Below are 23,798 nucleotides of genomic sequence, written 5' to 3'. Positions count from 1 at the left end.
AATTTAAAAAATCAATATCCCCCTTCTAACAAGGATCATTGTTTCTACAAAGTATTGTGCATAAATGGCCCAAGGCAGAAATGAGCCTTGTCTTCAGGCCTGCTGCCTCTGCCACTCCATCTGCCACTCATGTCAGCCTGTCCACTAGTGCCCCAAGGGGCCACCCCATACGTTTTGCAGCCCACAATTATTAGTTACTTTGCATCATGGTATGGTCCTTGGGGTACATAACCAAAGAACTGGAGGCTGATCATAGATCCAAAGCGTGCTAACTGTGCCTGTGTGTACAAGTCCAGAGCAGTCAGCTTCTTGTTGTAATCACTGCTAGATCGGTGCAAAATAAGTTGCTCTGGTTGTCGTGTTGCGCAGCTGGCTTTGCGTCCAGTCTGGCTCAGGCCTCAGTCATTCCCAAAGACAGACCCTGCAACACATGGCAAGTGAGGTGTTGTCCTGCAGCTCCGAGAAGAAACACAAAAGTGCCAGGGGAGTCCTAAGCAGCTTATAATAACCTAATTCGTTTCTCAAGGCCTCGCTCTTATGCAGACTGCATAACAACCCTCTTCATGACTACATATGGCAGACAGGGACATTTGAAGGATTTGGTGGGCCCGGGCCAAACTTATTTTGAGGGCCCCTGTTTGGAATAGCTTTGAATTTATGATCCAATTTCATCTCTTTTGTGCCCCCTTTGGTCAGGTCACTGACCGTGCACAAGCACACTAGTACAAATTCTAAATGTGTTTACATCTAATATTAAGGGATAGTGACTTGTGTTTTCCGTATTGTAACACAGCAGCAGCTCACTAATATTACTCCAAATAACCTGTGACACCCATCCACTTCTCATAATTCAGGTCTTTTTGATCTAAAAGAACCATTTTTTATAGATTTTGCGTGAAACATAAACACAACATTTCTCTTCAAAATGTCTGCAATAGACTTTCACACATCACCCACATTTAAAATGAATGAAAGGAAAATGGTATTTAAAACAAACTATCGAAGCATCACTCATGGTCCCCAGAACAAGACTCTCTGCATAAAAGAGCTAGCTCTATGAGGGGACCTCCTGAAGGGCTGGTGCCTTGGGCCGGTGCCTAATTTGCCCATGCCTTAAAACATCTCTGCCTGCACTGCCACCATTGTTTCTGCTATAAAGTCTGCAACCTAGGTCTAGCAACAAAAAGGTGCCTGACACATTTCTGTACAGTTATGTTATGTTATATGTTATAAAAACTTTTATAATGCGCTCTGTTACTAATAAGTATTCTGGCGCGAAGGGAGAGGTGGCAGAGATAACGAGGAGATGCACGGTATTGCCATTTCATTCACCAGTACGACGACCTCTGCAACTTCCGGCAATAGCAGCTATCTTCAAAAGGCCGAGGGGTGGAAAATGGCCGATCTTTAAATTAATGTAAATTTTTTTCTCTACAATTACCACTCAGATCCTAATTAGGGCAAAATTGTCAAAATGCACAGACATTCAAGCTAAAAGAGGCAACGTGTGTACACTACAGAGTTGTGTGTAATCTCAGGTTTTTGAATGAACGACCTCTCAAAGTTATTACTCACCTCGTCTGAAAAAAACCGCATATAGGCAAATTTAGTTTGACCTTGCGTTCCTGGTATTCACAAGTACAGGAGAGAGAGGAGGAGAGAGAGGATGTGGTCCTTCGGCTAGATTGCCGACTTTGGTGCTGGAAACCAGGGTTCAAGCCTTGGTCACGTCCATATCCTGTGATTTTGGGAAAATCACTTAGGGGCAGATTTATGAGGCCGTTGCGCCTCTTTGCGCCGCAATTGCGTCACTTTATTTGACGCAATTGCGGCGCAAACAATGCGCCCTATTTACAACGTGACACTTCTAGGAGATGCGTCACGTTGTAAAGCACTGCGCCGTAAGGAGGCGTTCCTGCGCAGGGGGGGGGGGGGCCTCCTGAAAGTGGCTGAGTGAAATCTATGAGATTTCACTCAGTCACTTTCAGGGCAATGCTGCTTCAAAACCCTGCGCCTGCTTGAAGCAGGCGTAGGTCTTGACGCAGCATTGTGCACATGGTGTACCCCCGAGCCTTGCTGGAGCTGCGTCGCGCTTGCGACGCAACTCCAGCAATGCGCCACATTTCCGGCACAGATGCGTCACGCATCTGTGCTGTTTTTGCACCATGGTGCGCCGCATTATAAATGCGGCGCACCATGGGTGGCGGAGCTGTGGCGCACTGTGGCGCACGTTAACTGGCGCATCCCTGGGGATGCGCCAGTTAACATGAATCTGCCCCTTCATCTCCCCGTGCCTGAATGTGTAATGTAAATACGGTGCTCATGTAAAGCGCTCCAATACCTTTGGGTCAAGTTCGTGCTATAAAAATATGCAACAAAAATAAGAACACGAAGCCACAGGCGGCTCAAAAATAAATACGCATTTGTTTAATTATTACTGGCCGTGTTTACCTCCAATAACGAGCGTGGCTCCAGCTGAACAGGTTATTTTAGCCTTTGTTCTGTCCGAGCCTCCGATGGTCGAACACTTCATGCCAATCAGTGCAAGTATGGACCCGAATCCGCTCAAGCACACAGCAGCAACCATGAGCGCCCTGCAAGCCTGAATGTAACCTGTAATAACAACAGCAGGAATCAGACAGTGACCCACGACAGTATACATACATATCCTCCGTGCGTGCCCCCACATTCTCAGGACAAAATACTGAATTTAGCATGTGCACACTTCTCCCTTACCGATACAGGGATAATGAACTATTATACTTATAAGCAAATCAGGAGAATAATAATGTATTATCCAGTATGCAGTTACCACCAAGTTAAAGAGAAACTGTGCGAATGATGCACAAAAACGGATTCCGTGCCGGCCACAGCACGGAAACCGCGTTACTTGTGATGGTGGAACATCTCCGTGCAAGGTTGGATGCTGGTCAAACGGCGGCGCTTATATTGTTAGACCTTAGCGCCGCCTTTGACACGGTAGACCACAGCATCCTCCTGCATCGGCTTGAGGAGACTGGCATTGGCGGTCAGGTGTTGCAATGGTTCCACTCCTTTCCAGATAACCGCTCCTTCTGTGTTGCCATCCCTCCCTTCAAGTCCAATTTCCAACCGCTGGCCATGGGGGTTCCGCAAGGGTCCTCGCTGAGTCCCACGTTGTTCAATCTTTACGTGAGACCGCTGGCTGATGTCGCTAGGCAGTGGGGCCTAACTTTGGTCTCATATGCCGACGACACACAGCTGGCGGTTACTCTCAGCGGGGATGCGGAGACTGAGGCCCCCAGGTTTCAGTCTGGACTGAAGGCGGTGGCTAGCTGGTTGACAGGCAACTGCCTTCAGCTAAATGCCACAAAAACGGAGGTGATGGTTGTCGGTAAGGGAGTGGAGCTGTGGGGTGACCAATGGTGGCCCTCTGAGCTGGGACCCACTCCGACCCCGGTATCTGAGGTGAAAAACCTGGGGGTCTGGCTGGATGCGGGCCACTCCTTTGTAGGGCATACTAAAAAAACTGCGGCCTGTTGTTTCGGTCTCCTAAGGGGCTTGAGACCTGTTCTCAAGTTCTTTGACGCCCCGACCAGGCAGCTGGTGATCCAGGCAACTATCATCTCCCGCCTGGATTATGCCAGCTCTCTTCTGGCTGGGGCTAACCAGGCCGAGCTAACCCGTCTGCAGCGGGTTCAGAATGCTGCGGCGAGGGCGATTGTCGGCCTGCCCAGATTCAGCTCGGTGGCAACTGTCCTTCGTACCCTACATTGGCTCCCTGTCAGGAAGCGCATCCTTTTTAAGGTCTTGTGTCTCGCTTTTAAGATTCTGAGAGGTATTGGCCCGGAAATCCTATCCAGCTGTCTTTCCTTTTATGTTCCCACCCGCACCCTCCGTTCCCAGGGTTTGGCCCTTGCGGTGGTCCCCAGATTTAGGCTTAGTCGCATGGGTGGCCGCTCGTTTAGTGTAAAGGCCGCGTCAGCATGGAACTCCCTTCCTGTTGAAATTCGTCTGATGGAGGACCTCTTGACTTTCCGGAGGGCTTTAAAAACTTTCCTGTTTTAGCTGCTTTCATGTTTTTAGTTTCCTGTTGTGTTATGTTCTACCTTGTCTCTGCGCCGGGACGCCCCTTGGCTGGGGTATCTGTGCGCATAATAAATCAATATAACATAACATAACATAACATAACATGCCACAATAGACACATTCGACAAACACAAAGTCAATTAACAGGTGACTGGAACAAGTTATTTGATCTGAAACCATATACTCGTATTGGAGAGAATCTTTCTGCAAGATGAAATATTGCTAACCAAACTTTTACCCATTATAGCTGTTGAATATTTTTGGTTAAATGACGAAATACTGATGAATGTTAATTGAAATAGACTACAGATGACTGCCCCTTATAATCAGACCTATTAACTTTTGTTATAGAGATTTCCCCTGATGAAATGCTTATGGATAGCACGAAATGCATAGGGAACTATGTTGAAATGCTTTGGGATATTCAGACTAATGGAATGAAAAATTGAATTGAAATGTACAAATGATTGAAATTTGGACCTAAGAAACAAAATGAAGTAAAGAACATAATGAACTGAGAGTTGAATTGGTTTACTTTCTAAATTACCCCATTCAGGTTTTATTTACGCTGTGCAATGGGGCACAAACCCTAACAGGATTTGCTCTATAGATCCCTTACAGAATTGCCAGGGGGTCAGGGTACTCGCACCTTGCTCCCTTACATTTTATTTTTCACCTTCATTTTATTTTAGTTTTCAGTACTCAGGGGATCAAACCCCTGAGTACTGTAAAGCCGGTCACAACATTTTCTTCAGGTTGTGGTCAGCCATTCAGATCACTTGGACTGATTACTGGTACCTGCCCTAGGACCAGAACTACTGGCAGTGAAAAAGGGGCTCTCAACCAATCAAATTACTCAATTTTTCTAATTTACAGCTCTACGGGAGCCCTGTGGGATCAACCATCCAAAAATACCTATCATTTTTAGCTTCTTCATGACCACCCAAGCACCTATTTAAAAGCAAATGTCTCAAAAAGGGTTAAACAGATTGTACACCATTTTTTTAAAGCGTACTTTCTGAGTGAAATTCAAACTTTCTGCCACTTTTGGTGTAATTCTGTTAGGCCTTTTATCTGCATCACTTGCAAAATTTCTCATGGGAAGTGAGATAGGAAAAATATATTTTTGGGCCCTGTCTTTTAAATGACCCCCAATTGACAGATCACCCTAAAACTTTCCAGTAAGGAGCTCAGGTGGATGAACCTTTATTGTCATTTTTTTTTCAAGATTTGTTAAATGCCAGCGTCAAGGTTACATGCCAAACAAAAAATGCTTTTCCTTTAGAAACTGTAACCTAATCATACTTACACTGTTGTGACAGCCACAGTTTAATATTAAAATTAATACTACATGGGGATGTTCTCACCCCTATATTTTCTTGAGTTTTTTAACAGGCACGAACACAGTGAAATATTGTTGTTGTTATAATAGAACACTCAGGGATTCTGATTGGTTTGCAAGGCAGTTCCTCCTCTGGATATACTTTGATCCACCATGGAGCATCAAATGAAATCTTTCAGAGGCTCATGTAACACAACTCTCACTTTCCTGGAGCACTACTCCCATCATAACATAGTTTGAGTAATTATCCTCCATTATTCACTATGTTTTTGAGGCAAGCACTGCAAAGGGATGGGGGCGACCACTGACGTTCATGCTCTGCCTCACTCTCCAGCAATCCTAAATGCAAAATGTCTTCACCATTCTGATTGGTAGGACAGATAGTAAATGAGGTGGCTATCTTGAAATAGACCCTTTTTCCATAGTTTCAATTCTCATAAAGAATTGGAGTTTTAATGATCTAGTATAGTATTTAGTTACTGAAGCTTTCAAGACAATTCTGCCACTGGATTAAACACTTAACAAAATGATCTGGTGAATTCGGACTGAAAAATCCAAATTGGTTGATTTTTTTCTACTTTCTACTTGCAGCATGTTGTTAAATTTGAATGATACTTTCCACAGAGATAGATATGCATTCTCACCAGCAGAGCCCATTCTTTGGGTAAGACTTAAACTATGTAATGGTTAAAGACCTTGGGTCTCTTTATGATGCCGGTCGGACTGACCGTTAGACCGTTTCAGCCGCAATCCGAGGCCGCGAAAGTTTCACCGCAGTATTACTATGCAACTGCTGCTACCTCGGCGGTCTCATCTACAGTGATGCACATATCGCTGAATATGTTGCTGCAAGTGCGTACAAATTCACAGGAAACATGCAATATGTACACAAATACATGACTTATATGGGGATCTGTCTTGTGCTGCGTGTACCTCATTGCTGGAGTGTGGCAAACTGTGCACTGTCCAGTCAATGGAGATGCATACCACCTACAGACTTACCTGCATTCTGGTGCCCACAGGGTCAAAGTCTTCAGGATTCAGCAGATGCAGTGTAGGGGTCCATGCCAGAGACTTGCGGGGAGCAGTGGATTTGATGATTATGCACCCCAAATCCTTTCTTTCCGATGAGTTGAGGCTGCCTGGATGGTCGGCTCGTCAGAAATGCACATTGTAATTAGGACAGCTCTATGACTGCTGTTTTTCTCTGACCACCATCCCAGCAATAGGAATAAAGTTTTCGGAGTGGGCGGTCTTTCATCGGTCGGATTGGACTGCATTCATCATGCATCCTAATGCGGCAGTCGGCCTTACCGCTTCTGAGGAGACCGCGGCGGTCCAAACAACTCCGGCACGGCTGCGGATGTCGGTCTGACCTGCATCATTATGAGGCCCTTTGTTTTGAGTTTGGCAGAAGGAATACTTCCTCAAAACAATGGTTATCCCATCCAACATATTGTAAGTTCCATAGGCTATATTACTCTTGTAATATTGTAATACAACGGATGGAAGATTTGCCACATTTCTTAAAGAGAATTACAGCCACAAAATTCTAAAATAAGGTCCATGTTTCCCCATGCCTCCTGAATACCATTTTAACTATCTAGGTGGAAGATAGAGTTTGACAGTTCCCTCACAAAGAGAGGTGAGGGAACTTACAGTTTCTGATGGTAGACCTTCAGCTGGCTCCATCACCAGAAGCCCTTCACCCAGAAGCCCATCAACCTCATAACAACCCAACTTTTTTCCAACCTGATTCCTCTAGGCGAGGCATGGAAGATCCAGGGAATTAAAACAAACAGTGACCTGAAGTGTGTTGAGAAAACTTCCTCCTTTGGGAATTAGTTTCTCAAAATAAAATACAATTTTGAGCTTGCCAAAATAAGCTGTGTCAATGTGGTGGAATCACTTTTGGGAGACGAATCCCGGCAAGCAGGCAGGGTTTACTGAATGAGCCAGAAAATCAAACAGATGGGTCACTTGTTATAGTAAAAATGAGCCACAACATTTGTAGAGAAACCTGTTTTGTGATTTAAATTCTTCTTAGTGTCTCTTGACCGAGGCCTACTCTTTTGCCAGTGAAGGATAGAATGGCTGAGGTCGTGAGCCCACTAAGGCTGATACCTGATTCTGAGAGTGGCAGCTATAGAGCTAGAGACAGTGCGGAGTGGGCATCCTTTTCATGACGGCTCACAGCGTCTCACGCCGCTCTTGATTTGAGGCCTTTAACAATAGGAGGATCCCCGTTGACATTTCGCTCCTGCTGATCTTTCCACTTCTTGTAAAATTGGCACTGACCAACTATAAAGGAGGTATTAGAGGGGCCAAACAACTGTCAAACGTCTTCACCAAAGGTTATCTAACTCTCCTTGGCGGTCACACCTGGTGGGTGAGGTTAAGTAAATAGAGGGTTCTTGAAACGTTTGTGATGCCAACCCTTCCTGTCTGTGTCTTTCTCCCAACTCAAATCAGCATGTACTGGGTGAGGGTATTGAAAGTAAAAGTTGCTCACAGAATTCATCTCTGTGCTAAAGTCTTTCCAATACCTCAGCTTGTTTATTATTGCTCAATAAGTCCAACTATGGGGGACAAATGGTATGCAGAAAGCTTATGCCTGAGACATCCCACATTGAGAGGGCAAGCACCTTAATTTAAGTGAAAAACCCCTTTCCTGTATGAAACAAATGTGATGCAGATGCAGAAATCCTAGGCACAAATGTACTAACATTTGGCAAAAAGCTGCAAGATAACTTGCTGCGCTGCATCAAATGGAGTGAACGGGAATTTGCCATATTTACCAAGACATAGAGCATTCCTGCTCTCTCTGTGCTCCTGCACTGAGTGGAGTCTAGCACCTATGCAGGCACACTTGGGCCATGGTGCAAAGTTGCCTTGCATTACAGGCAAGATTGTTTTTGTGTAGAAATGGGTATCTTCCTGCAAAACAACAATTCACAGAGTCATTTTCCTTTATCGTTGGGTGCTGCAGAATACAGCACGTGTAGAAAGAGGAATTAACGAGGAGAAATAAACATATTTCTCCTCATCATGCCTCTTTTGAGATGGTGTACAATTTTTACGCATTACCAGCTTTACTCCCTTGTAAATTTAAGAATGCGCCAAATTCAATGGCTGGATGTGCAGGAATGCCGACACTCCACCCATAGAATGCCTTCAAAACACAGAGTAACGCAAGGCAGTGACTTGCGCTGCCTTGCATTACTCTAGATTTAGTAAGCCATGCAGAGCCACATAAGGAGGCTTTGCATGCTTTAGTAAATCTCACTTAAGTCAAGTCAAGTCAAAAGGTTTATTGCATAATTAATTAAAATTATTACAATTTTCACATTATAAATAATAATACAAAGTGTAAATATGTTTGGTAAAATTAAGTCTCCTCCCTTGTTAAAAATGATGTGGGACGATGTTTTAAAAGTTTCTTCCGGAGATGCTCCCGCTGTCTTTGAATATCAAAATGTTTTTGCTTGTTTATACAAACTTTACCACTCGTTAAAATCAAGGCAGCCTTAGTGTCCTGCTTCTTAACCTTCTCCTCGTTCTACTTGGCTCAAACTTTTTTTCACTTCTGCCATGAATTTTGTTCCCCGGCAAGCCATAATAATAGAACTCCCTCCCAACCAACAAGTTACTGCTTGTCTGCAGGTGCGGATATTTAGCTCATTGCAAATACCTTTTAACAGTCGTTGCCGTTGTGCCATAAGTGCAGGACAGACACACAAAAAATGAGCTAGTGATTCTGTTTTATAACCGCATAGTCTGCATTGCGCAGTCTGGTGGTTACCTTTCCAGGATGGTAATAGATCCTTCGAGATGTGCATGCCCATCCTATAATCTGTAAAGGCTCTTTTTAAATGCACGTTGAAGTGAGAGGTTAAGTAAGCGTGTGGTAGTCCTGCTTTGAAGGAATTGATAATGGTCCAGCCGTGTCGCCGTTTTAGTAGTGTCCCTTTATCTTTTTGAAAGGATTTTTTCCTTGCTACCTTGTTGGCCAATCTGCTTATGCTTGCTTTATCCATCGCGGATTCCCATGCAGCTTCCAACTCCAGCTCTTTTACGCAGATTTTCAGGTAGTTTCCCCAGGAGCACGGGGTTCCGGTCTCCCCTTGATTTTTTATAACTTCCCAGTTTAGCCAGTCCATGGATTCCGGGTCTGCAGATCTAAGTTTATGGCACAGTTTTACGAAGCCGCTCATGCTCCTATATTTCTGGTTTTGCAGACCAAATTCAAGCCTAACTTGCGAGGCTGAGGCACATCTTGGAAGATTAAAAACTGCTTTGTAGATTTTGGTTTGGAGCTCATTTAGTAAGTCTGTTTCCTTGCCACACCAGGTGACTAGACCGTAAGACAGAGAGGGTAAAATTTGTGCCGACATGACCTTCAACAGATGTTTGTGATTTGGACAGTCCATCTTTGTTTTTAGTAGACGGTAAGCGAAGATTAGGGTTTGGGCTTTTGCGCGTATTGCAGTTCTATGCTCCGTTTGTTTTGCGCCCTGAGATATTGTGATTCCGAGGTACTTGTACGACCATTGTTCCTGCACCTTTGTCCCGTTCACCATCCATGTATATCTTAGTTTCTTTGGGTCTACCAGACGGACCACTTTTGTTTTTTCTTTGCTTAGGTCCAGACCCTCTTGCTTTAAATATTTTGCTAGTAGGTTTAGAGCTCTTTGTAGACCAATTGGAGTTTTACTCAGCAGTACTATATCATCAGCATGTTGTAGGCAAGGAATTCGATGATTAGCCAATGATGGAGGGTGAACTTCGTCCGTCTCCAGCACTTTTGCGAGGTCGGAAAGGAAAAGATTAAAAAGGGTGGGTGCTAAAACGAAGCCTTGTTTTAGGCCCTGGTACGTTGGTATATTCCTCGTGGTATAAGCTCCATTTCCCAATTTCACCTTTGCCCATGTGTTTTGGTATAGAACTTTTATTGCCTTTAACAGTTTGGTCGGCATCCCCCAACACTGTAGCTTACCCCATAAACGCTCTCGGTTAACTCTGTCAAAGGCCGATTTGATATCGACGAAGCAGGCGTACAACCGTGCGCCCTTTGCTGCCATTCTGTCCGTTAGTAATGACAGGCAAGTGAGGTTGGTGATTGTTCCCATTTTCCGCCTAAAGCCTGTCTGGAACCAAGGAATTCTGTTTGATTCTTCAATCCATTCTTGCAGCTTTAAAAGGATGCAGGAGGCGTAAAGCTTTGCTTCTACATCTATCAAAGATATAAGCCTATAGTTTGTTGGAATACGATGGTCACCATGTTTAAAAATTGGGTGAATGACGTTACCCTTCCAAGACGCGGGAACCAGGGCATCATTATAAATATGATTGAAAAGTGGCATTAGGGTATCTGCCCAGAATTCCGGGTCGTGTTTGAAGATGGCGTTGGGCAGCCCATTCGGGCCTGCAGCTCCTTCAGCTTTTAGTCTTTTAATAATTTTACAGAGTTCTCCTCTAGTAGTTAGTTCCGGGAATACCGTCTCCTCTTTTGAACCCCCCTTCGTCCCTAATCCTTCTGTACCTGTGCTGTTGATTCCCGTCTGATCATCCTCAATTAAATTTGTTGACCTTATGTTGTTCGAGAGACCTACTGTTGTTGTGCAATATAGGGATTGTACGTGCTGGGACCAAGCGTCAGCTCCTACTCCTGCTTCCTGATGGAGTTTAGATCCTTTGTTTAGATCATTAATCATGCCCCAAAAGTAACGGCTATTAGGATGTTTTCCTGCACTTAGGAGTTTATTCCATAGCTTTTCCTTGTAGGAGGATTTTGCGATGCTCAGTGACTTTCTATAAGCGCTTCTGGCTTCGATCAGGTCTCCCTTGTTTGCTTGTAACCCCAGTCTTTTTTGGCGTGCTAGATCTCGGGCCGCTTTGGCTACCCTCCTTTTTTTTGTTCTTAGTTCCATGTTGAACCAAGGCTCCTTTTTGAAGGTAGACTTGATCTGTGTCCCTGGTGTTGCTGGGAATTTGTGGAGAAGGTCCAGGACCAATTGCTCCCAATTTTTTACAAGATCTTCCTTTTTTTGCAGCCCTTGCTCAAGTATTCGAGCTGTGACGGCGGACCGAATTTTTTCCAGCCCTTCTCCTCGCCATTTTAATTTCTTTAGGTTGAATTTGGATGCTTGATGAAGTAGACAAGAAAGGTTCGGTGCCAGAGTGGGCGTGGTGTTTAAGGTGGTTATTTGGGGGAAGTGGTCACTTTCTGGCCGCTGAACAATTTTGAAAGTCTCGACGCCTGGAACTAGGTCGTTGCTTACTATTGTGTAGTCTATCGTTGAGTGAGCCCTTCCACACAGGTACGTAATACCTGCCGGCCTGTCCCCCCTCGTGTTGCCGTTCAGAATCGTCAGACCTAGTTCTCTTAGGTTGGAAGTTAACCTCGGCATGTTTCCTTTTGCCCTGTTTTTGCCGATTAGGTCACTGTTGAAGTCCCCGGAGATTAATAATGAACATCCTGAATGGGTTTTTTGCATCAGTTTTATCAGTGACGTTAGGCTTGTTTGTTTATCTTGGTGTGACTTCCGTTCCGGGTGGATATAGACGTTGAGGATTATGATTTGCCACTGCTCTGGCCCAACTGCCAGAGTTTCTGTGATTCTAGTCACTTGCACCCAATTAAGGCCTACGTCCAGTGCTTCCGATGTCCAATTGTATTTTTGGGTTATATGAGTTGATAGGCCTCCCCGGGGGTGCCCAAAGTTTGAGAGTCTTTCTGCCAAGATGTGGTGGGCCTTGAATCCTGGTATTACTGTGGGTGATAATTTCCATGACTCCTGAATCAGGATTATATCTTGTTGGGAAAAGAAGGCTTGTGTGTCATGGTCCAGCTCCATTTCATGGAAGCCGTGTACTTTCCATGAACAAACAGAGAGGTTAGTTGTTTTTTTAACACTCTGCATTTCCTCCCTCCTGCATGGAGTCATTGAAAGGTTTTTCTCCGTATTAGGGACCCTTGTTACTCAAGACCATAGGGACCCAGGACCAATCCATTTTGTCCCGGCCATGTTGACTGGTTGGTTGCTTATTTACTTTCAAGATTACCCCATTCGTAGAACTTGATGCTGCTGGTGGTGAAGTAGCGCGTGCACCTAGTAGACAGGAAAAGGGAGAACCTTTTTTTTCGTTCCCCTTTGTTTCGTTGCGGGTACTTTTTTGTAACGGGAATGGATATCTTGGGCGTGTGTTTCGTACAATCGATATTCCCCATGTTTCAAAATGATCTTTTGTGGAGAATATCTTGACTGTGATGGCCGTTGAGGCCCACGTTGTGACGGTGTCTTCAGAGTCTGTATTCTGACGGTTTCTTTTGAATTCGACGGCCAGGAGGTCCTGTGATGTTATCTCACTTAGTGCTGGTGTTTCATGAAACAGTTTTAGCAAATTGCCTCGATTAAGGATATCCTGTGGTCCCTTTGATGGATATTCTGGAATAAAAGTTAGCTTGTGATATGGAGATTCAGGGTGATGAGAGAGTTTATTAGAAACTTGCAGGAAGCCTGTTTTGGTCAGTTGAGGCTTCATAGATACATTAAGGTTGCTACTTTTGGGGGGGGAATCTTGTTCCTGATCCATTTTCACTGAGTTCGTCGTGATTATTGTGCTTTGGTTTTGTGCAGGATTGGACTGCTCATACGGCAAAGGATTGTGCCGCAATTGGAGTAGGGCGCAGGAGCGCTCGTTTTCCGAAACAGTGACGCACATGCGGGCAAGTGCGGTGTTCCACTTTGGTCCTGGAATTCCTCCTGGATTTACATTTGAAGATGTTACCAATTTCAAGGAGCTGGGCTGTGTACTGGGGGGCATCGGATCGTGAAGGTTGGCCGATTTAGATGGAGTTTGTATGCCAGGGTTTTCTCCCATGGGTTGTCTGGGCTTTGATTGCTCTGAACCTCCGTTATCTATGATATGGGTAGAGTTGGTGATTCCTTGCCTTGGGTTATGATCTTTCGTTAAAACTGAACATGTTTCTCTTTGGTCACTATGGGCTGTAGCTAATGTGGAATTCGTTGGGCAGGATTGATTAGCGGATAATGTTGTTGCTCTCTGCCTTGATTCCCCGTCCCTCACGAGGATTTGGGTGTCTAGTTTGTTTGACGGCTGGTTTAGTTCCTCCTTATCGCCTTGCGGCGTGGTCATTACGGTGGAGTTGGTTTCCTGGGGGGTATTTACTTTAAAGATCGGAAACAAGTTGCATAGTTCTCTGTTTTGTTGCTGTTTATACTTTAGTCTGGCTTTCCTGGCCTTTTTCTTTTGTCTCTTGGTTGCTATTTTTTCCTCTTTAAAGGATATTTGGGTGGGCTGAGTTGTTTCCGGATCTTGTGCTGATCTTTCTGGCCACGCTTCCCTTAGGTTATGTTCTGAATCCTTTCGATGGTTGCTCGTTAATTGCTCCTTTGTGCTTGAGGTGGATCCATGGGATGGATGTGATTTTTCCGGGGTAAGATTGGTTGTTTTTTCGGCAGGATTGCGGGAGTGTCTTACCTCCCCTAGAATGTCCATCAGGATGGCCGGCAAACTTGCTAATTTTTCAATTATGAGACCACAACCACAATAACACTCTTGTTTGTTTGGGCCGATGTGGGCGTCTGGTTTCCCCTGGTTTATTACCAATGATGAAAGTGAGTCCAATTTTGTGTTTATGCCTGCAATGTGGCCCGCCACTAAGGTGATGAGGTCAATCTGCACCTCCATTTTATTTGATTGATAGTTCAGGACTTTTATGGCTTGATCTAAAGAACTTAGTAAGGTCCTGATCCATGTGGACGGCTGGTCTCCTTGTGTCTTGTTTGAATCTTTGGTGTCTATGTCCATCGAGCTGCCTGATGAAATAGTTATTGGTGCCGTTTGATTGGAGTGAAGGTCATTTATTGACGCGGTGTTACTGTCATTTATGGTAAGGTTAGGATGAGTTCTTTTTTCCACTGGGCAGCGTGGGGTAGACATCGCCAAACCTAGACTCGGGTATTGATTTTTCGGACTCGGCTCAGTTCGTAGTGCTCTACCTTGAGTGTCTAGGTACATAGATATTCTCTCCGTTAGTTCTTCCAATTCGGAGTCGTTCGATAGAAACAACGGTTTTTGCCATGGATCTCCGTCTCGTAGGGATACTGAAGGAGAATTGCTATGGGTTGCCGGTCCCTCATTGGGCCTTGCTGGACCATCGTTAGGCCTTGGTGGACCTTTGGAATCCATTACTTCAACCAGGTCGGTAAGTGTTGTGCTGTGGCTTGTCGGTCCTTCTTTAGGCCTTGTTGGTCCTTTGAGATCCATTGCTTCAACCAGGTCGGTAAATGTTGTGCTGTTGTTAATATTCCGACTACACTCCTTTGTGGTGGGATCAACCACAATGTCCTTTGGGATTTTGGCGTGATCTTTTTCCCCTAAGTGGGGGTTTGAATAATGCACTTGTGCAGTAACAATCGCTGAGTTTCCCTTGGGTGTTGGGCCCTTAGATTGAGGTTGGGGAGTTGACCCTTGTTGACCGTTGGTCGTGTTAGATGGGCTTTTAACCGGTGTAGGGAGGATGTTAATTGGGGAAATAGGGTTAGGCAAGTTGCTGGCCTCAACAGTTGGTGCGTAAATTGCTGCAATGGGATCCTTTAGATAAAAGAATTTTAGGAGCCCTGATTTTCTTGTAGGATTTGATGTCATTTCAGGGGTTGGTACTGAGACCAACCTCTCCCTTGGGCTGGATTTGGCCCCTGAAGGAATGTCTTCTGCGTTTTGCTTCTTTGATTTTTTTGAGGGCTTTTTGTTTTCAACTGGGTGTCGCGTTCTCCCTGATCTCATTTTTCCCCGATTGGGGCTCGGGCCCGCTTCTTTCCGCTCCTTGCCCCCCTGATCTTTAATGAGGGAGTACTAGGGACTTGGCGTCTTGGCGTGGTCCAATAGAGGTTCGTACGGGTCAGCACCGGTCAGCACGGCAGTGTGTGAGGGATTGTCGGCGAGGTTATACGGTTCTTAGCCAGCTAGTGGGAGAGCTTTGCTCCCTCTTCCTCTTTGCCCCCGTCCTTGCGCCTGGCACTTCAATTTGATTTCAGTCTGCCGGTCTGTACCAGTCTGTGCTGGTCCGCTGAGGTGCGGGCTGTCTCCCGATGTTTTATGCCCCCTCTTCTCCCCTGGACTCCTTGCAGCGCAAGACTACTGGCTAGACCGACTCCCTACTCCCTTCCTCTGAACCCCACTGAGCCCTACCTGGTCCCGGGCTAACAGTGGGTTACAGTGTGTTGCTACTGATGCCTGGGGAGTGCTAAAGGAGTCCGCTGTGGACTGTGAGACTATGGGCAGTGACTACAGTGCTGGCAGTCCGGAGCAAGCGCAGGTGGGTATGGGTGAGACTGAACTGATGCAGGGGTGCGCTCTCACCTTGCTCCTTCGACTCCTCCAGCCCGCTGCTCCGCTTCTCTGCTTGCCTGTAATCCCTTCTGTCCTCCTCCCATCCACTCTAAAATGCAGGAAATCGCTGCTGTTGCCTGTTGTTGCCTGCTGCGAGCCGATTGGCTGATTGGCCGGGTGCCCGATTGTTCTGCAAGTGCCTCTGAAGTCAGGGAGTCAGGAAGTCAGGGAGTCTGTCGCTGCCACTCGACCTCCCCCAGCCGAGAAGAGGAGGGGGAGGGAGCGGGAGGGGCACTGTGGAGTCCGGACTCAGTACGGGCGTCCTATGGGCTCGGGCTAAGGCTTGGCTCAGGCTTGGCGTGGGCGTGGGCGTGGGCGTAAACCCGGGTGATCCCAAAGTTTTGTCCGGAGTTTGCCCGAATCAGTCTGACCTTGCCTGGGTCTCCTATGCAAGGCGGCCGTGGCCCGCAGCTCTCCCGCGGCTCCCGTTGTCTTCAACTTGCGGGTCTCCCGACTCTCCTTCTTTCCTCTGGTTTTTTTTTTCTCCCGAGGTTCGGCGCCTCTTGCAACGCGACCGTGGCCCGCAGCTCTCCCGCGGCTCCCGTTGTTTTTAGCTTAGCGGGTCCCGACTTTCCTTCTTCCTCTGCTTATTCTCCCGGGGTTCGGCGCCTGCTGAATAGCCGCCGTGCTGTGTTCACTGCGCACTGCTGCATCTCACTTAAGGGCTCGCGTGTTCTGGCGTAACGCTAGGGCATCGCTAGCCCTCAGTAAATCTGGGCCCTAGTGTAATAGGAGTGGTATGCATTATACTCCCTAGTTGGCAAACAATCCTCTCTAAAGAGCAGCCCAACCTCACAGCTCTCATGCATTTCCTCATGTAGAGACCATTGGCTGTATTGGAGGCAGCACCCTGCGGGAGCAACAAATGTTTGAATCTGCTTCTGTGTCCCTGGGGCACTGTAGTATTACAAATGGGGCTATGGATGCTTGTGCAACCTCTTCTTTAATGCAGATATCGCTGGTGCACACATAGCACTAGTGCTATCTAAAGCGGGTATTTCCTCATTGGCATGAGGTTGTAACCCCATGCAGCTCAAGAAAACACCAGAATCTGCACTGACTGTGTGCCAGAAAGAGATGATGCATAGTCAGTGCACCCCCGAAGGAGCCCTCTGGAAGGGGGCATTGGGGAGGCATGGACTCCAGTCACCTCCATGCAGACGAGTGCAGTCACTCTTTACACCAGCCAGTTGGGGGGAATATATGTTCTGCCTTTAAAGTGCAAGCTGGGTACTGCCTGCACTGTGAAATATGGGGTGGCTGCTTGTAAGAAAATGGGTTACTGGTTGAGGGGGATGAAACCCTACTCAAGCAACAAACACAATTCTTGTCAGGGTGAAACACAAGCAAACCATAAATTAACCTGTGCTTAATGATCTGATAGCTTGGCACAAAAGCAATCTGGCTTAACTCAAAGACAATGTTTAAAGTATATATAGAGCACAAAAGCAGTAATAAAGTGAAAACACAGAACAAGATTTTTTTTAAAATAGAGTAAAATGTAATAAATGAATAGAACCAGAGATATGCAATTTTAAAATAAAAGTAGTGGTTAAAAGCACAAAGTGGCAGCTATGGTTATCTGGTTTTGCCAGACCAGGACAAAGTCCAAATTCTGGCCAACCGCAGTGGAGTGTGGGCCGGATACTTGGACCAAATTAGGCCCGCTGAACAAAGTATCTTAAATCATGGTTGTAAAGTGTTGCAACGTTCCTCGTCGAAGACGCCTTACGCAGAGGCAGTTCCATGGAGCAGTGTGGCTGCGATGCGAGGTCCTGTGTTGAGGATGCATTGCACAGCAGAGGTTCAAATGAGCTGTCGCACTGCAATGTGAGGGCCTGCGTAGAGGATCACTCACACAGCGGCAGTTCCAAAGATCTGCGAGGTCCGGAGTTGAGGCTGTGTTGTGTAGTGGATGTTCTGATGTGGAGCTGCAAGGCAATGCGTCACACTACTTGGAGGGCAGGGCAGAATACAGGTGCAGAGTTCAAGGTGGTTGGAACCCTTTTTTGTTCCAGAGACTCTGATCAGGAGTCGATTCCACTAGACCTAGAAGTCAATCTGGTGGTCCTTGGTTCAAGAGGCAGGTCTAGTCCTTCTCACTCAGACAACAGAGCAGCAGGGCAGCAGGCACCAGAGTAGCAGAGCAGCAGAGTAGCAGTTCCTCTTGCATCAGAGCAGCACAGCAGTCCTTCTTCTGAGTCTTCCACAGGTCCAGATATGCACTGAAAGGTTGGATCTGAGTATCCAATAGTTATCCCCCCTGCACCCTTTGAAGTTGGAGAATCTTCTGGAGGCCTTCCCTTAAAGAGGTGTCTGGAGTTTCCTGTCTCCCTGTATCCCCAACTTGTCTAAAGGGGTACAAAAGACTAGTGTCAAACTCTTTGTGAGTGTGCTGAGGCAGAGTCATTGCCATGTGCAAGTGTGGTAGGTGGCAGCTCCTTCCACTCATGCTGACAGAGATGGCCCATCTTGCCACCATCTATTCCCTCTTTGTCTCACCGTCTGGGAGCAATACACAAAGAACAACTGCCAGCTACACCCAGTCATGTGACCCAATGTAGGATTTGGCCTATTTGGCTAAAGTTCCCTAAACATTTTACCTCCCCCCTAGACTGTTTTCCTGACATAGAGTTGTCAATTTAGACGCTTTGGGTACTTTGCCACTTCTGATCAGTGTCAAAGTACAAGTGTTCCCTGTGTAAAGTGTAATGGTAATTGGTTGTCCATGACTGGTATGTTTTCCTTACAAGTAAAGTACCTAGTGATGTGCACTGTGTGTGCCAGGGCTAGTAATGCAAAGGTGCGCGGAGAAGGGAACTCGGGCGTGCAGTGTAGGGCATGCGCACAGTTTGCTAAGTTAGCATGTTGTCCTGACAAGTGCAACCACTTGTCAGGCCTTACTATCCCTTTTGTGTACACAGTGGGCACACCTGTGGTATGTCAAGTGGAGAAGCGTGCCTCAGTGGAAGTGGAGAAGCGTGGCTCAGTGGTTAGAGGCGGCAGACCCGGAAGCTGAGATCGGCCGTGTACCAGGGTTCGATTCCCCGCCTCGGCGGGACTCGGGCTCAAAATTCCACGGAGTCGACAATTCTCGCTCCGGTGCCTACTCGACTCACGGGGTCACACTCTGCGACTCTGGGCAATAGCTTGCTTAATCTCCACTACGGCCCCTCGCGGCGGGATGCCTGGCTTTCACCTTGTGGATACCCGGCCGGGGTATCTCACACGGGAATACCAGGACGGGTTCCCTAAGCAAGCGCCTTGAGACCCCTGGGTTAAAGTGTTGCGCTATATAAATCTAAACACATTTACATTTACATTTACATGTCCCAGGTAACCACTGAGCAGGGAGTAGTGTAAGTAAAAGGCAGGACATATACTGAGGCGTTTGCTATGTCCTGACATGAAAAGCACTACATTTCGTTTTTCACTGTTGAAATGCCACCCTTGCTATAGGACAGAATGGTGGAGGCTGGATATTGTGTTTTGTTAGTCTAGTTTCCTATCACTTTAAAATGGAGCCGTGAAGTTTAGTATGTATGAACTCACAGTGTCATAACACATCTTTCTATGAAAGTGGTTTTGTCACTGTGTGTTCAGAAACCACTCTATTAGAAAGTGGCTGAGTTTTGTGCTTAAAGTATTTCTGTGTGTCTCTGCTGAATGTGGATTGACTGTCTGGATGTGAGAGGTGAGTGGAGCTGGGGGAGTTCTTGACCCAGGGAGGGGTTGAGATGGCACCAGGCTGACCTGCTTCTGGAGAGTAAGCGAGGAGAAGCCCCGGGAGGTGAAGAGGCCTGGGTTGCTGCTATAAACCAATTGACCTGTCTCCTGCTGAGTGATTAAGGATCCAGGCCCCCTGTAATAAGGGGATAAAGGTGACAATGGGCGGTAGACACCCAGAACTGATTTATGTAGGGGTTAGGGGCCCCTGAGCACAATGAACTTCAAAGACATTTAGGGGTATAACTATGAGAGATGAGACCCCTGAACATTGGAATAGAAATGGATTGAGACTGAGAAGGCTTGGACCCATTTCGTGGTCAAGAGGAACCTCTGCTAAGGAAGCAACAACTGAAGAGACTGCTGGAAAGACCAATCCTTGCTTCATGATCTGGGGTTGGTATGCAATTTGCTGGTTTAACCAATGAAGAGGCTGTTGGGACTGTGCTGTGTGCGCTGGGCCCCCCTGCTTGAAGAAGACTGTAGTTTCTGCTGTGTCTTGCTACCCCAAGGGCCCGAGGTGAGCTGGCTCCCTGTTTGGAAACACAGGAAAATAAAGGTTTCTGGAGAAGTTTCAAGCGACGCAGTGGGTGCACGTTGTGGCAGCTTGAGACCCTCAGAAGGTGTGCCCTGTGATCTTGGACACACAGAGGAGAAGTGAGACTCGGACGTGCTTGGTGCGTGTCGTGGTGCACCGCAGGCATTGGTGAAGAGTGTCTGGTCAGCGTGTGCATCGGAGGTGAAGTGAGACTCAGACGTGCAGGGTGCGTGTGGTGGTGCACTGCAGGCGCTGGTTAAGAGTGCCTGGTCAACGTGTGCATCGGGGGTGAAGGGAGTCTCAGACTCGCAGGGGGCATGTCGCGGTGCACAGGAGGCATTGGCGAGGAGCGCCTGGTCAACATGTGCATCGGACGTGGAGTGAGTCTTGGAGATGCAGGGTGCGTGTCTGTGTGCACAGTAGACTCTGGTGAAGAGCGCCTGATCATCGAATACACAGTAGAAGTGAGGCTCAGATACCGTTAGCATGTCGTGGTGCTGCCGAAGGCATTGGTGATGAGAGCCTGGATATGGGGCATCGGAGTTGGAGTAAGTCTCAGTGAAGCAGTGTGCATGCTTTGGTGCAAACTGGGACTGTGGAGGTGATCGGCTGATCATTGTGTGCACCAGAAGAAAGTGAGTCTCTGCAGCGTGGTGTGCGTGTCTTAGTGCCAACTGAGACCGCAGGAAGGAGTGCCTGGTGAACGTGCACTCAGAGTCGACGTGAAGGCCCATCATCGATGTTTTGTGTGGCTTTGTGCCAGAGGAGACCCAGAGGGTGCTTTGTTGTACGTGCACCAGCAGTAACGTAATCTCAGAGGCGTGGGGTACGTGTGCCCTGCGGCCGCTTGAGATCTTCCTAACAGTTGCGGCCCAGACCGGCAGCCCCGGAGGATCTGAGCTGCCAAGCCGAGCCGCTTTGCCCATTGAGAAAATTCTGCACGGAAGGCCCAGTTCACTGTAGGAGGAGAGGAGAGTTGAGTTGCGCCCCCAGGTAACGTGTACCACTACCTTGGCAGGGTGCGGGCTCGGAGGGACACTCTCTGGGCCTCCCATTCCTTCTGGCAACATGAACCTTTGGTTCAGCTCAGATTGGAGCCCAAACTGACTAAAGGATTGGCAGTACTGGGCCCCGAGCGAGAAGCTTACTTCATGTCATCGGTGATAGGTGTGGGGGGCAGCTGTTATCGAAGAGGGTGATTGTCGTAATACACATTCCCAATATTGGTGCTTATGAACTAACGGACTGACTTATGACGTCTGACATTATTTCTGCATAACAAAGTACAGAGTGTAGAGCTACGCATTGCATTATTTCCCCATTACCAAGTACAGGATTGTAGCGGCCTGCATTGAATTATTCCTTCATTGCAAAGTACATGATTGTTGCAGTGCTCATTGCATTATTTCTTTATTGCAAAGTATGTGATTGGGGTGTGATGCATTGTATTCGTTCTCCCATTGCAAGGTACTGGGGTGTATCGTCAAGCATTGTATTGTTTCTCCTTTGCCCAGCACAGGATTGTATCATTACGCAGTGCATTTATTGCTTGTCCATTGCAACGTGTGTGATTTCAGCATTGCGACAAGCATAGCATTTTGAAAGCGGTGGTTGGGATTTGAACCTACCAGCCAGCCGGAACGAATATTACCATTTATTATATGTTGGCTTTTGCATTGTGTGGTCTGATCGTAAATCTTCTCATATAAAGTTTATACTCGTTTTATCAAACTCGTGTGGAGTCCATTTTTGGTGTCACCAGTGGGTTGCTCTGGGTGTGGTTGCACACACTGTCCACTTGTGTCATGGAGATAGGCCTGGCTACTCGTGCCAAGCTACTAAGGGGGTGAGCAGGGCTATCTCAAAAGGTGTCCGTACTTGGCCTAACGTTGAGTGAGGAGTCCCAGGTCTCGCATTTGGTGACAGTGGTGCGGGACAGGTACTCTGGCTTTCATCATTTGGTGGCAGAGCGGTGGGATACGATCCTAAATGTAATTGAAACGTGTGTTTGCAAAATCACTCACAGTAATTGGTGTACATCATAAATTGATTGCAGACCATGAGCCAACAACATAATGTTTTAATTGTTGGTTCTATTGTTGAGTAACCTTTAAACCACACATCATGTCTCAGGAGGGGAGCCAGATAGCCGGTGAGGCGGTGGCTGCAGAATTAGAGTTTACCATTGAGGCATTGTTTACCTACAAGGTTGATCAGTAGAGGAAATTCTGCTGGGCTTTTAGATGTCCCATGAAGGGTAGCGCAAAGAAGGAGGAGCCGGAAGTGGCCTTGAGGGCCTGGTTGGAAGCCAAAGAGGTTCAGGAGAAGGGTAATGTTGAGGTGGAAGAGGATGACCCAAGGAATGGATATGGTCCACAGGATTTGCCAGTGGAGGGACCAACCACAGGTGCAGGTATTAGCCATTCAGGGAGGAGTTTTTCACCAGAGGAGTAGGAGGAAAACCATAAGGTCAGACTGCATGAGTAGGAGATGTTAAAACTTAAAACTCAAGCAGAGGAGAGCAGGAACGCTCTAGAGTTGGAAGAGAAACAGATTCTCTTTTCTGATGAGTTAAGCATGAGGGAAATGGACATTCAGGGTGGACAAACAGAGTCCATTGTGATTGGTGGCAGTGTACAGGCAGTGTGAAGTGTGGATGAGTACAAGTGTGCACTGGAAGATTGGGTAGTGGTTAATATGGTAAATTATTTGGAGCGGTTGTCCAATTTGGCCCCAGAGGAGCCTAGGCTCAGATGATTTCCCAGGATTGCGCCACCTTGGGTTAAGGTGTGGGCTCCCTGTTTCCGGGGAGCCTGCACAAGAACCGGATCCCTGGTCATCGGTGGAGGGGCCTGAAAAGGCCCCAAAGAGAGAATAAGGGCCAAGTGGTGCAAGGAGATCCCAGAGTAGTGAGGATGGGTTGCTGGCTAGCCCCTTGTCTCAAAAGAGGGGGGAGAAGAGTAAGCAGCACCCCCAGGGATCAGCAACACCACCCAGGAAACTGGAGGGGGCCATAGGAGCGCCCACGGGTAGAGTCCCAATGCTTCCTTTCCAGAGATGTGAGGAAGAACATCCAACGTCAGGAGGGCGTGGGGAGTCTTTAGTCAGAGCTCCTTCCATCCTGAAGTTTGTAGGTGCCATTCCTAAGTGGCAGGCCCAGAAGACTAAATAGATGATTAAGAGAGGGTTGTGCTCCCCAGTGGGGACACCAATTGGATATTGTCCAACCAGTAGGGCCGGGTGACCTAGAAGTGACCAAGGTAGACCTACTGTAACCTGGAGGGCAGGATAAATGGAGGTAGTATCATGACCGATGGGTCTACCCAGGGTACCACTCCAGGGGGGGGGGGGTTGGTGTTGGACCAGCACCCCTGGAGGGGTCCCCCCGGCCAGGAGCGATCCATGGAACACCATTGTTGGCTCAGGGAGTAGTGATCAAGAAGTCCCCCTGGAGTCAGGAAGGCGTGGAACTGGAGGGTGTCCATGTAGTAGAGGGCCTGCACCCTGATTCTATCACCTGAAGCCGGGAAGTCCATCAAGGTAATGATTGGTCTAAAATGGCTTTTGGCTGGGAGTGGGTTGTGTAGGACTTGGGCTTTTTGGCTAAAGTTCCCAAAACTATTTGCTTTCCCCCTAGACCGTTTTCCTGAGATAGAGTTGCCAAATTAGATGCTTTGGTACTTTGCCACTGCTTATCAGTGCCAA

The 23,798-nt window shown here is 47.2% G+C and overlaps 1 protein-coding gene across 2 annotated transcripts in view; it reads right to left on the bottom strand.

Annotated features, from left to right (window-relative positions):
• CLDN10 (claudin 10) overlaps positions 1-23,798 on the bottom strand; it is a 388,360-nt gene that overhangs the window by 154,018 nt on the left and 210,544 nt on the right. For both annotated transcript variants that reach the window (XM_086933398.1, XM_086933399.1), the window contains exon 2: positions 2,452-2,613. In XM_086933398.1, coding sequence (XP_086789524.1) covers positions 2,452-2,613 — 162 coding nt within the window. The remainder of the gene's footprint in view (positions 1-2,451; positions 2,614-23,798) is intronic.

This window comes from Lissotriton vulgaris, chromosome 8 (genome assembly GCF_964263255.1).
Source record: "Lissotriton vulgaris chromosome 8, aLisVul1.2, whole genome shotgun sequence".
In the NCBI taxonomy this organism is placed as follows: Eukaryota; Metazoa; Chordata; class Amphibia; order Caudata; family Salamandridae; genus Lissotriton; species Lissotriton vulgaris.
This window is presented reverse-complemented; position numbering and strand designations above follow the sequence as displayed.